We start from the raw sequence: 17,110 nt of genomic DNA, 5'->3' as shown, positions 1-17,110 counted from the left end.
AAAAGAGGAAGGAGCATACTTGGTCTTCTTGAAGAATCCAGAAATGAACCTGGCTTCAATCCATTTGGAGCTGGTTTCTTTGCCACTTCACTTTTCCTTATGAGCCAGAAAGGAGCTGTGTTGGAAGAATCAGTCAATGGCTCTCTGTATAAGTCAGTTCATCATTATCAATAGTGGAAATCATGTTTTTTTATTGTTCTCGAGGACAACTGACACAACTGAAACATCCAAGCAGTATGAAATATTTACAGCATTATCATGTGGGGGGAAAAAAAATCTTCCTTTAAAAAATTACTTTAAAAAGCTTCACAAGTTACTTAGATGTCTCCATTTTGCACAGATATGTGCAATATGGTTAGTTTCACTAGATTTAAATGTCAAATTAAATAATTAAGTAATTATCATCTCAATGCATATCCCAAACACATTGATGAACCTGTGTTGGGGGAAGTAGAGTATAAATTCTGAATTAATTTGCCTAAGTATCCAAACTCATGAAATCCAATTATATAATTGGAATAATATACATATTTTGATATACCACAAATATCTTTTGATATGTTATAAGTTATTCTGCAAAACACAGCCAAATTATTTGCACAGTAAAATTCTAGGTCTTCAGTAATATAAATATAATTTGTCCCAACTTAATAGTTAAAATAAAAATGTCAATATATTAGATCAACATTATCCAAAATTGTCATACATCTTGAAGAAAACTAAATCTTTACTAAACTTCTGATATACCTCATTACACCAAGACCAACATGTTTACACGAATGATTTTCACTAATTTTAAAACCTCGGTTAAGTTCTTGATATGGGAAAAGATGGACCAAAGTCTTTCCCCACCCCCACCTCGTTATTCTTTTGGGGACAGCCAGGCCTCTCCAGATGGTGTGTTACTCTTGGACATAGCTTTGGAGAAACTTCAACAGACGAAGGCTGTACTGTCAGGATTTTGCTGTGCGTCCCCCTTCCCCCCCGCAGTTCCCAGGGTAGGAAGGTGCTGAGATGGAAGCCGAGGGACGCCCGCCCACCTGCCACCACCTGTTCCCTCCCTTAGCCCTCTGCTATAAATTCTCCTCCTTCAAAGATCCGACCAGCACTCTCCGACAGCTCTGCGGATAAAGCGCTCCTTCCCTAGCTGAGCTTCACGGAAGATTTCATCTTCCTCAAGACAAGTGTCGGGCTTTCCCGGAGGACTTGAAAGGCCTTCCCCGAACCAGCCACCCCAAATTCCGCTGCAAGAAGGTTCCCTTCTCTTTTTCAGACTAACGTTGGGAAAATGACTTTCTGTCACCAACTCAATTTCCCCTAAATTTGGGCAAGGGAAGAGACGTCAATCTGGTTATTCAGTAGGACAGAGGGCGTAGTCCCGCGCGCCCCACTGTAAACTTTGACTCGGCGCGAGCTGCTTTGTGTATGACCACTTGCTAAGGAGAGCCGCGGACGGGAGCGGCTCGGGAGGCCAGCCCGCGCCCGGGTGCTGAGCGGGCGACGGAGCTCGGCGCCTCCCTCCCTCCGCAGGGACCGGGGATGAAGTCCTGCAAGCCCAGCCACCCGGAGGCGGGAGCGCGCGCCGCGACCCCGTGCGCCGGCGGCGGCGAGTGCGCGGGCACGTGCACCGGGGCGGGGCGGCTGGAGAGCGCGGCGCGCAGGCGCCTAGCGGCCAACGCTCGCGAGCGCCGCCGCATGCAGGGGCTCAACACCGCCTTCGACCGCCTGCGCAGGGTGGTGCCCCAGTGGGGCCAGGATAAAAAGTTGTCCAAGTATGAGACCCTGCAGATGGCGCTGAGCTACATCATGGCTCTGACCCGCATCCTGGCCGAGGCCGAGCGATTCGGTTCGGAGCGGGACTGGGTCAGTCTCCACTGCGAACACTTCGGCCGCGACCTCTACCTCCCATTCGCGGGTGCAAAGCTGCCGGCTGAGAGCGAGCCCTACGGCCAGAGGCTCTTCGGCTTCCAGCCCGAGCCCTTTCAGATGGCCAGTTAGGGCGCGCGGCCCTGCCGGCGTGAGATGCCCAGTGATGGCGCTCAGGAGCCGCAACGCAGCCCGTGGTGGCCTAGGATGCATTCTTAGGAAAAAATCAGAATAGATTACTTTTATTCGCATCACCAGTTCTATAGATGCAATGATTTTATTGCCTTTTTTCTTTATCAGTATTTCGTAGATTTCATTAATGGATATTGTGAATGGTTTTGATTGCTGTGAAAATAATGCCCCCTCTCCCCTTTCTGGACTACTTAGAGGGAAAACAGTCTTAAGAAAAAATAGGATTAGGCTATACTGCAGTTTTAGTCCTGAGAGAAATAATCACTTTCTTAAACTTTGTAAGTTTGTCCTTTTGGGGTGAAGTTACAGTATCCATTACTCGTATATGTTTAAAACAGAGCTACCTTCCTGACCTATAAGTGCATTTATGTTTAGTGCATTGTGTGTGCATGCATGAAGTAGTCAGGCTTTTTTTTTTTGGTAGAGTATGTGGGAGTGAGTGCTCTGCATTTTTAAAAACTGTGTATACATTATTAAAATACAGGTTTTATAAACTATAAATAAAAACGTGTGTTTGTTTTTCCTGCCAGGAGTTCTGCTAGTTTCCTGATGGCACTCTAAAGGCCTATTTGGGGGTAGTGATATTGAGGACTTCCGTGAGTAAAGATGTGGAATGTTTAAATCTAATCGCACTAATTGGCAAATGTGCTGTTTTGTAATACTTCATCAAAAGAAGACAAGCTGATGAGAGTACAAGTAATTAATTTGAAAGTTTCCTCTGTCATCTTAGACATAGAGATGTGTTTTTCATGGGTTTTTAAAGATAAATTAATTGAAATAGTATTTAGCTCTTAAGTAACTAGACGTTCTTCAGTATTTTATTTTCCTAAGCCAATTAGTAACTCCTAATTCCGTACAAGTATCCAAATATATATGTTTGTTCCTATATGGAAATGTATACAACTAGTACCAAGAGAAATAAAAAATGTTGCTTTTGGTTGTAATTTCCTTTTATTCAGTACAAGTTGATCAGTAAGAGCTTCACTATCATTAAGGCTAATCAAGATAGGAGCAAAATAATACACAACGTGTTGGTTTGGATTACTTTTATAAATTTCCTTAACTATAGGCTGAATAAAACCAAACCTTTAGAGTGGTTTGGTGGACAAAAGTTCTGCATGTGTTTGGGAGAATGTCTTGTTAATTATTAGAAAAAGCAGGTCTCTAAGTTATTTGTGCATTTGGAATTTGTCACAAGTCAACAAAAACAACAGTGACATCCCCCAAACTCTTAAAATATGAATTCCAGCACTTAACATCCCATATAGCCATCTATTTGCAATTTATCTTGAGAGTCTCCATTAAGATTTTTACTTTCTTAGTTATCCCTAATTATCAAAACCCATTTGGTTTTAATGAAAGTGTCTTCCCCAGTGCATAAACCTAAACTTAGAAAATAAAATCGTAAGTGTATCTCTAGAGATCCATTGCGAGGCTAACACTGAATTTCCATTTCCTCCTGAAACCTGTTTTTAAGAAACCTAGGAGGGCTCAGGACTTTGCGTCCTCATTGCAAATTAGAGAGTCAAACGTTCATTTAACCTCTTGGCTTCAACAGCTCTTAGAAGATGCTGTAGTCCAGTGGACAGCACATTCTTGAAGTGATGATGCTAAGGCCCCTTTCTGGCCACACTCCACTCTGCTGTGTGCACTTGGGCTAATGGTAAGACTCAGCACATCTGCCTTTCTCACTATTTGGACACAGTAGTCTACTTATTTAGACTTAAAAAGCTTCATTATAATAACCTCCGTAAATTTGTAGAATTTGAGAATGAATTTAAAAAATGCTTAAACATGTGTTAATCAGAGGAGGTCTCAAGAATGTATAAAGATTGTCAGTCCTTTTTCAGGCAGGGTTCACAACCCCCATTCTGGACTATAAATATCTCATAAAAGAGAACTGTACTTTTTATTTGATCTCTACAGCTTTAGTACAGAGGGTTAGACAGAATAACACTCAGGAAATATTTCTTTTTTGATTCTTAGCAGCAGTTTCTTAATGAAATCAGACAATTTAATTAAAATGATGGGATTCTAATCCCTTGCCTCTCCTTCCTCATCTCCACTCCTCAAAAAGAATGGGAATCTGTTAAATATTAAACCTTTAGCTGCTTGTTTCTGTGTTTTGGAAACTTATGGAAACAGTTTAGCCCTTAACAAATCCCTAAGTTTTCCACCCCACTCAATGTACTATATTTTTCCTAGAAGACATTTGAGGGAAAGGTCTCAGTGATAAAAAATGTGTGTCAGTTGTCAGATCCAATCTTTGATAAAACTCATACTACATGTCGGGAAATCCTTCATAATTTATGGATTAGAAATTTGGATAAAACAAATATAAAATCTTTTGGAAGTTTAGGTTCATTTATTATCATACAAAATAGATTTTAGATTATCAAGCAACCTAAAAGTGTACTGTCCACCTTTGAAAACCTGTGTTCCTTCTAGTTTGACAACAGGACATAGTGAAATTCAAAAATATTCTTTTACTTGGGCTCCCTTTTTTCAATAAATCAACAAATGTTATCAAGCACCCACTCATACCCTTACACAACACCGTCCTTGTCTTTGGGTAGGCAGCCAAGAACACACATGTACTAATCAATAAGCAGTCCCACAGAGAGAACAGCTGAATGTTTCAATGGTGTAGTAACAGTAATATGTGCCCTAAAAGTTCCTAAGTGGGGACATTAAATCATAAAAGGAGACTCCCCCTGGGCAGGGTTTCAGTTTGACTAATTACTGTATGTGGGCTCTCCCTAGTACTAGCTAGAGGCTGAAGCCCCAAACCTCAGGACTGGAAGTCTTGAAGACCATATGCAAATGAACAGGACTATCAGGATGGGAAAGGTAATCTAAGCCAGTGGTTCTCAACCCTGACTGCTCAGTAGTATCACTCCTAGGGAGTCTTGGAAAAAATACCAACCTGGATCCCCCTAGCTCAAGAATTCATTTAACTGCTTGGAGTCATTTCAAAATGCTCCCCAGGTGATTCTAATGAGCTGTCAGGGTGGAGAACCACTTAATTAAACTATGTCTACTCTGACACCATTAACCTCATAATAAAAAAACTGATTATACTGACTTCCCATTCTTCATATTTACAGATATTAAGAAGGATTAGGCTATCATTCTTTTTTCTTAATTAAAGTATCATTGATACACATTCTTATGAAAATTTCACATGAACATTGTAGTTTCAACGTTCACCCATATTATCAAGTCCTCACCCCCCATATCCCCATTGCAGTCACTGTCCATCAGTGTAGTGTCTTTGCCTGGTTTTGGTATTCGAGTGATGCTGGCCTTGTAGAATGGGTTTGGGAGTATTCCCTCCTCTTCTACTTTTTGGAACACTTTAAGGAGGATGGGTATTAGGTCTTCACAATGTTTGATAAAATTCAGCAGTGAAACCATCTGGTCCAGTGGTTTTGTTCTTAGGTAGTTTTTGATTACCAATTCAATTTCTTTGCTGGTAATTGGTCTATTCAGATTTTATGTTTCTTTCTGGGTCAGCCTTGGAAGGTTGTATTTTTCTAGAAAGTTTTTCATTTCTTCTAGGTTATCCAGTTTGTTACCATATAACTTTTCAGTATTCTTTCATAATTCTTTGTATTTCTGTGTTGTCCATAGTGATTTTTCCTTTCTCATTTCTGATTCTGTTTATGTGTGTAGACTCTCTTTTTTTCTTGATAAGTCTGGCTAAGGGTTTATCTATTTTGTTTATTTTCTTGAAGAACCAGCTCCTGCTTTCATTAATTCTTTCTATTGTTTTATTCTTCTCAATTTTATATATTTCTGCTTTAATCTTTATTATGTCCTTCCTTCTACTGACTTTGGGCCTCATTTGTTCTTTCTTTTCCAGTTTCATTAATTGCAAGTTTAAACTGTTCATTTGGGATTGTTCTTCTTTCCTGAGGTAGACCTGTATTGCAATATATTTCCCTCTTAGCACAGCCTTTGCTGCTTCCCACAGATTTTGTGTTGTTAATGTCCATCAGTGTAGTAAGATGCTATAGAGTCATTACTTGTCTTCCCCATGCTGTACTGCCTTCCCCATGACCTACCTATACTGTGAGTGCTAATTATATTACCCCTTGATCCCCTTCTCCCTCCCTTCCCACCCCAACCCCTTCCCTTTGGTAACTGCTAGTCCCTTCTTGGAGTCTGTGAGTCTGCTGCTGTTTTGTTCCTTCAGTTTTGCTTTGTTGTTATACTCCACAAATGAGTGGAATCATTTGGTACTTGTCTTTCTCCAGATTTGAGTATCTTTTGTAACATCCAGTACAGCCATCTTCTTAGTTGATGAGATGACCTTTATACTAATGGAGAACTAAAATTTCTGCTAGAGATGAGCCAGACAGAGTGTTTGAGTTGTGGATAATAGAGCTGCAGGATTCAACAATTGAGGCTCAGTTCACTTAAATTTTTCCATCTTACAGTAAAAACAAAGTCCTGTCTTTGGACTGAATTTGGCTAGACTCTGCTCTTTACTTAGGCAACACTAAACAATCTCTTTTCACTACCACACAAAGTGCATGTAAGACCATAAATATAAGACCTATCTCCTCACATGTGTACCCATTCCCCTCTCTGGTAATGAATATACTAGTGGGTACAAACTTTAATAATTGTTTTATTGAATTAACACAGGACTTTTGGATTGCTATTTCAAACTGGTAGCATATCCAAAAACTATGTGAGCTGATGGAAAAACCACTGAGAGCAAGAGAACTTACCCATCTCACATACAAAATCTGGAACCCAAAAAACAGAACAAACCCAACGGTTGAGAATAAATAAAATCTTATTTAATGGATAAAGAAACAGTCCAACACATCCTCTAAATTGCTCTTTAAAACATCCAGGTTGAATTAAATACTGGTTCATAATTCTTATTTTTCTTCTTCTAATTGCAAAGTCTCCAAGAAAAACACCCCCCCCCCAAATCTTTAAGTAAGCATGACCAAGTAAGAGCAAGGGGTGTCACGGTGATGACATGGTCTCCCAGAACACAGGACCATCCACCTTCTGAAGAAGCAGTTTACGCTCACATTGGCTTAAGCGATCACTGGTTTTCAGTTTGACAGAATAGCTAGCATGCATGATGCAGAAGAACAGGAATAAAAGGCAAGATCTGTTCATTGTTTTCTAATAATAAAGGCCAAATATACAGTTCATGTAATTCACACATTTCAAAATGGCTACTATAATGGTTTTTCCATCAGGATTTCAACAGCAAAAAAGTACTTTCGAAAATAAATTGACTCAAGCTTCCTAAGATGGAAGCATACCATGTTTGTGGGCCTTCTGGGGCCTGGTGTGTTTTTAAGTGTAAAGAACTCATGCAGGAAGAGACAGGAAAAGTGTAAAAGGTGTCACCTGATTCTAATTGAATTACATTAGCTCTGGGTGCTCCAGCAGTCCTTACTTGAAGTGTGTGTGTGTGTGTGTGTGTGTGTGTGTGTGTGTGTGTGTGTGTGTATGCCTGTGGGCATGTGTGCAGTCCTCACTGCCAATTCATTTCAACATAAGGCCATTGACATGCTAGTATGGAACATTTTTTCATTAGGGTCTGGAACAGTACACTGGAATTGTCCCGAATTGCTTAAGCCAGAAAAGAATACAAGAATTCCTTTGCTATTACTGTGTGCACTCTGGTATTTCTACTACCTTCAATCATAGATACAGAATTCAGAGTTCCCTTAGGCTCTTCTGCCTGTGCCAAAATAAAATTTCCTGGAATCTCCTGCAGAAAGCAGATAGGGTATTTCTTAAATTCATTTGGTTTTCTCCAGATTAAAAAAAAAAAACTGCATACCATTTTGCAAGAAGATCCCACCTTTATGTACTACCTTTCTAAGGAAAAAGAAAGTAGTTGGACAAAAATGAAATGTGAACTTTTAAGTGAACTACTTACTTTGGAGGAAAATGTTTTTAATATATTCCTTAGAATAAAAAAACCTCGTTACTGCTTTTTTTAGGGTCTCTAAAGTAAATTCTTCATAAATATTTATTTATTCTATCCACCATTCTGGGAAAGGCTCAAGTATTTTGCTTATTTTATAAAGAAACAGAGACCCCAGGCTTATAGAAAAATTAGAGAATGTGTCTGAAATTCATCTGAATTATTAAAATCCCCTTATTTCTTAGGAATTCACCTAAGAATTCCTAGAAATAAGGAGCTCTCCAAATGCTATTATTTTACAGATTTTTATCTTGACGGGGAAGTAATGACAGGATGGGGTAGGTTGAGAAATTTTATGCTAAATATTGGAAAAAGTAAGTGAAAATTAATCAGAAAAGAGGATAAGGTATCTTTGAAATCAAAATAGTGAAAAACAAAATTTAATTTGCCAATGTGTGTTAAAAAATACAGTTGTGTTCAAATGACCTCATTTGAATTATTGCATGCACATTGAGTAATCTTTTGGTAGTGACTGCTATAGTGAATACTAGTATACAGTTCACTGGATTCTTCCACTGCTAACTGTGGGGAAATTACAAGAATCTGCCCTAGTTTGCAGATAACTCACTGAATCTGTATAAAACATCAGATTCTTTGGAATTTTGGAACATTGAGCAATTGATTCTTACCATACCTTGTGAAAATAATTCATTTCTTATGGGTATTAAAACATCTCTTATTGTAACGAAATTGTATGTGTATCTCCATTAATTTCCAATCTGAACTGGTTAAACTCCCCCACCCTCACTTTTCTCATTTTTAAGTCTCATTTTTTAATGTGTCTCTGTTTTCAGTTAGAAGGCAGAATGGATTTTTATCTTAGAGAGTTAAGGATCATTCTATGAGAAGTCTATTGGATTTGCTGGGTATTTTAGAAAGACCAAAACCCAGCTATCTTTCTGTGGCTGTAGAAATATTTAACCAGCTTATAACTCACGTAGTAATTTATACAATATGAATAAGATTTTAAAAATCACTTTTAAGTATCAACTATATTTGTACATTAATAAATGAGTTCAGTCATCATCAAAAAGTAATCTTTAAACCTGGAACCTAGAACTGTTTTCTGCATTTTAAAGGAAAATTACATTTTTTTCAGGCTTAAAGCATTTATTGTCAAAGAATGTTGAAATATTTAAATTTTTATCATTAGGGAAACATTTTCTATTCACTTATATGTTAAATCTTGTAGCAAATTAGTATTTATATGCTACAGTACAGCCACTGTCTTTATGCTTACTCTCAGCGTTTATGGCACAATTCTCAGAGGATTGAAAAGAATATTCTTTTTCTATTTCTTGCAGTTTCAAAGGCTATTGCTCTTGGGAGTTTGAAGTGGCCATTATTTACATATTAACAAAAAGCAGCCAGTTTATGGTTCTATAATACCAAGTATGCTAATATAATTAGTCAAAAATAAGAGGCAACCATATTTTTAACACATATGCATTTTTTTTGCACAGCACAGATTTTTAAAAGCATAGTGTTGGCAACTTTTTTAGTATACTGATGACCACTGCATTGCCAAAGTTTAGAAGATGCTTGGCATTCTTCGAGCAATGCTTCAGCAATTAACTTTCTGAAATATTGATCCACTTAAAACAAGGAAAGGCAATTAATTAGTGGTGAAAAGGACTTCAACAAGCTGTATTGCAATCTAAGTAACTCTACATCTTACTGGTAAGGAATACTGATTTTCAACTCAACCATCAGAGGAAATGCTGTGAGGCAACCCAGGGACCCTGGAAGTGACCTTAAATAAAGGTCATTATGAATAAATTTGCCTTTGAGTTTACAATCAACATAGAAATACCCCATATGCAAACATATTCAGGCCAGGATCTCAGCCTGGAAGGTACTTTGGGAGTGTGTGGGGAGGAGGACAGGAGGAGGCAGTGATCAGGAAGAACAATTTGGGTGTCTGATCCAGTTTTCTAGACCTCCCCACACCACCTCACTTTTTTTATTTTTTTACTTTGCCAGCAATTCTATCAATTAGAAGTTGGAGTGAGAAAGCAACTGCTCTTTAGAACATGCAGCACTTCTCTGAAATTAAGACTCTTAGGCATTCAGAATGCGTTCAGGTGAATTGTTTTCTTCTGAACACCAAACCACGATACATGGAACTGGAGTTAGGTCATTTGGGAGCATGAAGCCTGTTGGCAGGCAGTGGGGAAGGGGTGAGATGGGATGCACTGCAGCAGAGCGGATTGTAGAACATGGGATGCAGTGGATCTGGGAAGTAAAACACAGAATGGGGAATAGATGCTGAAAGAACCATAGACACTCTTTAGCTTTGACACATCATAGATATGAAAAAGCAGGAGGAAGTAGCCTTTCTTCTCTTATTGGTTGTTTTTGGTTGGGACTGTAACTCAATCAGGTGTAATAGATACAGTAACCCAGTCATGACTTAAGTGGGCTTTCCTGGATTCACTTGGGAATCTGGCATTGGGTGATATGTATGTAAGGAAATATATTCTGAGTTTAAATAATGAATTTAGAAGTGAACATTTGGAAGGCAACCAATTTATCATTTGAGGATTAATCTGAACTAACCTGTCCTTACAAAAGTCATCTTTGACTCCTCTGAGAATTATTCTAAATGGCAGGTGTCATTCAGAGCTCTAGCCCTGGGCATTATCAGTCTCTTGACCATTTAATTTCTCTTTGAATGCCTATGGAAGGAAATAAAAAGAGAATGATACATTGAAGCTAGTTGTACTATTTGGCAATTTTGATTAAAACTTTACTTTGGTGAAGGACACAATGTTTCAAAAAGGCAGTTTGATTTTAATGGCACATTTTCTTTCTCCATTTTCCCTCTGATGCCCATTTTCATGTCTAACCAAGTTATGAAAAGCCCTTCAGTTATTTGGAGAGAAGGGTGCTTATGGGATCTTTAAAGGCTTTTTGAAACAAAGGACCAGACAAATTGCATCAACTTTCCCTCTTTTGCTGGTTCATTTTTTTTTGCAGGTTTTTGAGCTTCCTCTGGGGGCTTCATGAATGCTACGTGTCTAATGATCATTGTGTAGAAACAGTAGGGTCTAATAAGGCCAAAGTGTGTGTTTATTTCTATTTCTACACTCATGGCACATGCAACAAGTGGGGTTGTATTTTCCACTGATGCCAATATTACAGCTTCATGCCAACCACATCCCTTTGGATTTTTCCAGGTAAATTCTGAAGTGATATCTCCATCTTGGTTGCTCATTGGAATCACATGGGAAGCTTTAAAATATATTGATGCCTATGTCACAATCCCAGAGTTTATGACTTACTGACTTGGGGTTGTGGCCTGGGCATGGGGAGGCTCTAATGTGCAGCCAAGGTTAAGCACCACTGCTCTAGACTCAATTCACTTTATATGTAGAACCATACTGACTTACATAGAGTTTTAAAGTTCAATTTAGGTCAATAAATATTTATTGAGTGCCTATTCTGTATAAGGTACATGGCAAACTTTTGACACAGTCCATACCAACAAGTTGCTAAAACCTAGTGTAGGCAAGACTGGGCTAGTGCAAGGGGAGGAGGCAGGCAGGTATACAGAAGCCGTGTTTTATATAAAATACTATATGAAATCATCTTCTCTTCTTCCAGACTCAAGAAATTTGCTATAAGATTTCAAAGAAAGTAGAATTGTATTTGGTTGGGGCCAGAAAATATTTCAGAGAAGCAGTGGCATTGGACATGGACTTTAAGGAACAAGTAAGATTTCTGTAGGTGGAGATCAGGGAGAGAAGCTTCCAAGCAGAGGCAAGAGGAGGCATGTGCCTGGGAGCCGATGTCCTCTGTTTGCTGTCACATTGGGAGTGTGTTCTGAGTAGTGGGTGAGAATCCCTTGGGATATGTTGGAGCAAGCCTTGAATACTACAGGGCAGAATAGCTGGTACCTGAGTTGGCTCCAAGGAACCATTGGGAAATTGAAATTGGGGAATAGTATAATTGGAGAAGTACTTCAGGAAGAATGAGCTGACATTGAGATCTGGGCTGGATTTGAGTGGGGGAAAATAGCAGGACTAGGGGCCAAAAGGCCAGTTAGAAGTTTTTTATTATGTTTGAAATCAGAAGCACTGAGGGCAATTAATAAAGTAATGAAAGTCTGGACTGAGGAACTGCAGAAGGATGGAAAGAAGGGCTGAATATGAAATAAAAAAGCATTAGAACTAACTGGATGTAACAACTGATTGGATAAGAGGAAGCAAAAAATACTTGGATACTTTTTCTTTGGGTTACTAACAATGTGATTGTGCCATTACTAGAAATCATTAAACTCAGTTGAAGAATGGTTTATGAAAGGGAAGATGATGAATCTGATTTTGGATATGTTGAGTCCAAATATTTTAGTTCAATAGAACTAAAATTTCCTACATTAAGTATCCCTCGTTGTAAATGAAAGCTAATAGAATTCTCAGAGCAGGGCACTGATTCATTCATTCAACACAGTGGCTCCCAGCAGAGGCGGATTCCACCTCCCAGGTAACACATGGCAATGTCTGGAGACGTTTTTGGTGGTCACACCTGGGGAGGCTACTGGCATCTAGTGGGTAGAGGCCAGGGATGTGGCTAAACATCCGATAGCACACAGGACAGTCCCTGGAACAGAAATTATCCAGACCGAAGGTCGGTAATGCTGAAGTTGAGAAACCCTGTTTTAATACAGTGTGATCGTTCAAAGTTCAGGACTTTTTAGGCTTGTTATGTTTTTTGGTTAGACAGTGCCATCTAGTGGCCAAGCTTGGCATTTACCGTCATTCTCGAACACTAAAAGGCAACAGACAAAAATTACTCAGAAAGCTAAGACATACAGAGTTGAAAAATATCCTTTCCTGGGAGAACTTTCTAGGGATTCAAGAAATAGATGTGATGGGGAGGTAGGGTGCACAACTGTGAAGGAGCATTCCTGGAGTTAGACAGCTCTCTTTGGTTATAAGGGATTTCATAATAGAAGCCAGTACAGAAACACATTTTACAGGATGCATTCCATATGAAATGCATTCTATTTCATTACAGTTGGCTATCTTTTTAGTATTGGTCCTGTATACATGAAAAAAGGAAACAAAATCTAGTAATTCCGAATAATTAACTGAAACACTGGTTTCTTAAAGGATAATAACTTAAAGCATTTCCTTTCATTAAGAAATAGATTGAAAATAATTAAGATGATTTGAGTCATGAAAAATAGAGGATGGAGAGCACTAGAGGCTTCCGTTTGATAAAAAATAGATGTTTGCCCCAAGAGGCAGCACTTTAATATGCCTTTTTTCTCATCTCCTCTACTAGATTGTAAGCTCCCTGAGGTCAGGGACTGTGTCTTATTTGTATCATTGTGTCTCCCACAGTCTCTAGCAGAGCTTCTTATACAGAGCGGACACACAAATGGTTTTTTGAGTGAATGAATTTATTTTTATGCTGGAAATCCTTGCCTGAGTGAAGAAAGTTTCAAGCCTTTCTAAACAAAAAAGCCTCAAACCCTTCCTACTCTCTGTTTACTTGAGTGAGATGCCAGCCGAGGGTCCTGCCTCAAACACCAGAGACTTGGGTACAGTGAGTTGGCAACAGACACCTCCAACCCATTACTCTGGTGAGTCTGGAGCAAACTGTGCTGTGACGATCATTCCCAGGGCAATATTTGGACTGGTGTGTGAATTGCAGACTTCTTTATCTAATGGAAGATTCATTTATTCAGGAAATATCTATTGAATGTCTACTTTGTGTAAAGCACTCTTCTAGGCACTGGGGGTGAACTGAAGTCTAAAAATTATTTAAGTAGAAGGGGCAGGTTTTGATTGGGTGGGTTGGATACAGATGCATATTCCCCTTTCCTCCCACTACCCCAGGTAGCATAATGGTTTCTATAAAGAAAATGCAATTTGATTAATTATCTCAAAGTAGCTCACAGCTATGAAGGAACTCTCCTTCCACAACCGCCACTCTTTTGGGGCAAGTGACAAAGAATGTTCTCCCATCACTTCCTTACCTTGTATGCATCTTCCTCCCTCACTGCCTCACATGATTCCAGACTTTTGGAGGAGGGAAGTAGTGGAAGGGTCAGTATTTTACAGGCAGATTAATATTTTGCTAGTGGAAATTGAAGATAGTAGTTTTAAAGTAACCCCACGAAAGATTTATTTTTGGTTAGCTTATTAACAACCTTTTTGTTCTAGAGTGTAGGGATATATAAAGTCAGAAAGAAAAACCACTCATCATTGTATCCCCTCAGCTCCCCCCACCAAAAAAATGGTGCAGACAGGCTGGTGGGGCTCTGTTTTGGCTACAGAATAAGTGCACTGTGCAATATTGAGTGTTTCAGTGAATTTTTTGTATCAAGCACATTTTGGCACCTTATTATGTGGCTCAGTACACCCAGGATAAGCAAATCAAAAGTGCTTCTCTACATATGTGTGTTGTACGGCACTCTCTCCTAATGCTAAGTAGAAGCTGATATAATGAATTCAGCAAAACTACCTGCTATGGATGTAGTCAATGAAAGGTGATGGAGAACTCCCCACCTTTTTTCTTTGCATTGTTTGGGAGTTAGTGATACCTAAGGTCACTACTGTCTAACTCCTCTCAGCCCAAGCCTATGGCCGCCAGTTGCTCCTAGAAGGGCCTAAACATCTCTAACGCAGCAGCGGGGCAGGGGAGCATGCTAGCTTTTTCCCAAAGCTGTAGATGGCAGCTGCATGACATCTTTGGTTTATCTGTATTGTCTTCTCACATTTTTGTTGGAATCTTTAAAAGGCACAGCCCTGCCTCTCTCCCCCAGGTGAGACTGCAAGAGACCCCAGCTGACTCTTTCAAAGAACGCCTTGCCACAGGTCCAGCGGCCTTGGGAACTCACTCAGATCCGGTTGCTTGCATGCCACTGTGTCTGGCTCACCCTCATTCCCCTCCGCGGTCTGCCCCCTTGCACAGCGACATTCTTAAAGTTCATCACTTTCCACTACGCTCCGAGAGGAGCATGAATACACCATTGTGCTTTCCATGGAGGAGAAGGCAGAGAAGATGTCAAGTCCTTTACTGTTGAGAGTGCCGTAGCGACTGCCGCTGGGTCGGACGGACATGGGTGGTGGGATCTGCTGGTGCCACTGAGCTGGAATATGGACCAAATAATATGTTATGATCAAAGAAGTAGAGTCTAGCAGGTGCAGTACAGGGGTGCATTCTATCCTCACCCCAACACTTTGTGGGATCTCAGTAAAGGATTGGAATATACCGTGGTCTAAAATTAGCCATTTGTAAAAGAGCAAAAAATCTTTCCTTTCCTGCCAGGAATAGGGAAACTGGACTGGTGATCTCTGAAGCCCCTAACTCCCAAACCTATGATTTGAGTCCAGTAAGATCTGGGACTATGCAAAGGAAAAGTGAGTGACTAGGGTGATTTCTCAAAATTATCCCCTCTCACTGACTTACCCTGGGGTCTGCTAGGGATAGTGTAGAGGGGGCTATAAACTCTCAAAGGAGGGTATCTCAGAAGATGGAAACAAGAATCCTGAGCATATGGAAGCCAAAAGATGGTTCCAGATGTCTGAGAAGTACCTACCAAACACTGTAGTCAACCTAAACAGCCACTACCTACCCACCACCCTAATCAGGTTCTAATGAGTAATGGCAAGAAGACTGAAAAATAACCTGTGTACAGTCAGGGACAAAAGACAATCTATTAGAACTTCTACTGCACTTTTACCAAGCATTGTCCAAAGGAGACTGACTCTGTTTTTAGGCTTGAACATGGCCAGAATGAAATATCCATCCACACTGCTCAGTCCCCAGTGTTGTCTCTGATTCAGAAATTACCAAGCAGTCTCATGATTAGGTTTCTAGGGACCTTTATGTGGAGAAAGTGGTGCACCAGGGAGGGACCCCTGATGCTCTGTGTCCTAGAAAGCTACAGACCTTTTTAGCATTCTGATTTACAAATTGGTTCTTTGTTGATTTCATTATTTTGAATCATTTTCAGAGTCTAAATACTTTTGAGTGAATTGACAAAATAAAATTTTGAAAGCTACAAAACTGAGGACAAAATTTACGGTGATCCTATTAATGAGCAGACATTCAGTAAGGTCACCTGAACAGCCCGTCAATCCCCCCAAGCCTCCACCTCTTAGCCTTTCCCTGCTCTCTCCCACATCTTCACTGGACACTGTAATTGCTACTAGTAGGAGCCCTCTTTTCTGAGAGAAGGGAGCCTACTGTCCCCACCCTCCAGGCAGGCAGGAAGTGGGTGGGGGGCAGACGGATTGCTTTTAGCCCAAATCCTCCAGCTCCTCCTCCACCTTCAGGTTCCAGCTGGGGAAGGAGCACCTCTGTGATCAGAACAGGAGCCAGGGAGAGGGAGCCAGGGCAAACTGAACTGGGACCTGGGCCACTGCAGAGCAGGGCTGGGACAAGGGTCCTTAGTGTTAGGGTGTATTGGTGCTGAGTTTCTTAGATGGAGAATTATTTTCCTCTGACATGGTGGAGTGGGCAAAATGTTTAGGCCACCTAGACTAGATTAAGAAACATCACTGGCCTCTCCCTCCCCGGATCCTCCCAGGGAAAAGTGCATTAGAGTCAGCTTCTCACACAGCTGAATTTCTTTTCAAGTCTTAGAATAAGGGACGATAACCAGAAAGAGATATATTTCCTCCAAATATTAGACCTAGGGAAAATGGCAGGCCAAGACCCCTCCTGTATGGCACTAAAAAGGGGGGATACCTGGTATACACCTATAAGTAGCAGGGACCTTAGGTTCTAGATAGAGTTACTCTTATTTGTTATTTTGGTTAATCATGTTAAATCAGCAATGAATCAGAAAGTTATTAAACTAACCAATTATTAAAACTTTTTAAAAAAGGCAGAAAAAAAGAAGCACTCCTTTGGATTAAACAATATGCCTTCATAAATACCAGTTAATGTCAAAATAATAAAGGAAAAGAGTAGAGCACACAAATACATTAATAAAGATTAATCTGTTAAATCCTTTTGAAAAATTAGAAACACAGCTCAAGGGAATGATACAAAAACTTGGATTCGCCTCCTGCCTCAATTTCTTTAGCATTTAAATGAGGGTAACAACAACTGTAATAATCTCAT

General features: G+C 39.9%; 2 protein-coding genes across 7 annotated transcripts in view; one reads left to right on the top strand and one right to left on the bottom strand.

Moving 5' to 3' along the window:
- The first annotated feature begins 1,071 nt into the window (after positions 1-1,071).
- ATOH7 (atonal bHLH transcription factor 7) lies at positions 1,072-2,984 on the top strand. The gene has a single exon (XM_036924092.2). It carries the CDS (start codon positions 1,540-1,542, stop codon positions 1,996-1,998), a length of 459 nt encoding a protein of 152 aa, XP_036779987.2. The 5' UTR covers positions 1,072-1,539; the 3' UTR covers positions 1,999-2,984.
- A 3,863-nt stretch (positions 2,985-6,847) lies between these two features.
- Positions 6,848-17,110, bottom strand: part of MYPN (myopalladin) — an 88,594-nt gene continuing 78,331 nt past the window's right edge. For all 6 annotated transcript variants that reach the window (XM_036923957.2, XM_057505912.1, XM_036923956.2 and 3 more), the window contains one exon: positions 6,848-15,128. In XM_036923957.2, coding sequence (XP_036779852.2) covers positions 14,959-15,128 — 170 coding nt within the window. In that variant the 3' untranslated portion in view covers positions 6,848-14,958. The remainder of the gene's footprint in view (positions 15,129-17,110) is intronic.

The sequence above is a fragment of the Manis pentadactyla genome, chromosome 8 (assembly GCF_030020395.1).
Source record: "Manis pentadactyla isolate mManPen7 chromosome 8, mManPen7.hap1, whole genome shotgun sequence".
Taxonomy (NCBI): Eukaryota; Metazoa; Chordata; class Mammalia; order Pholidota; family Manidae; genus Manis; species Manis pentadactyla.
This window is presented reverse-complemented; position numbering and strand designations above follow the sequence as displayed.

Coding starts and splice junctions, on each gene's coding strand:
- ATOH7 (XM_036924092.2), top strand. CDS start 1,540: ATGAAGTCCTGCAAGCCCAGCCACCCGGAGGCGGGAGCGCGCGCCGCG.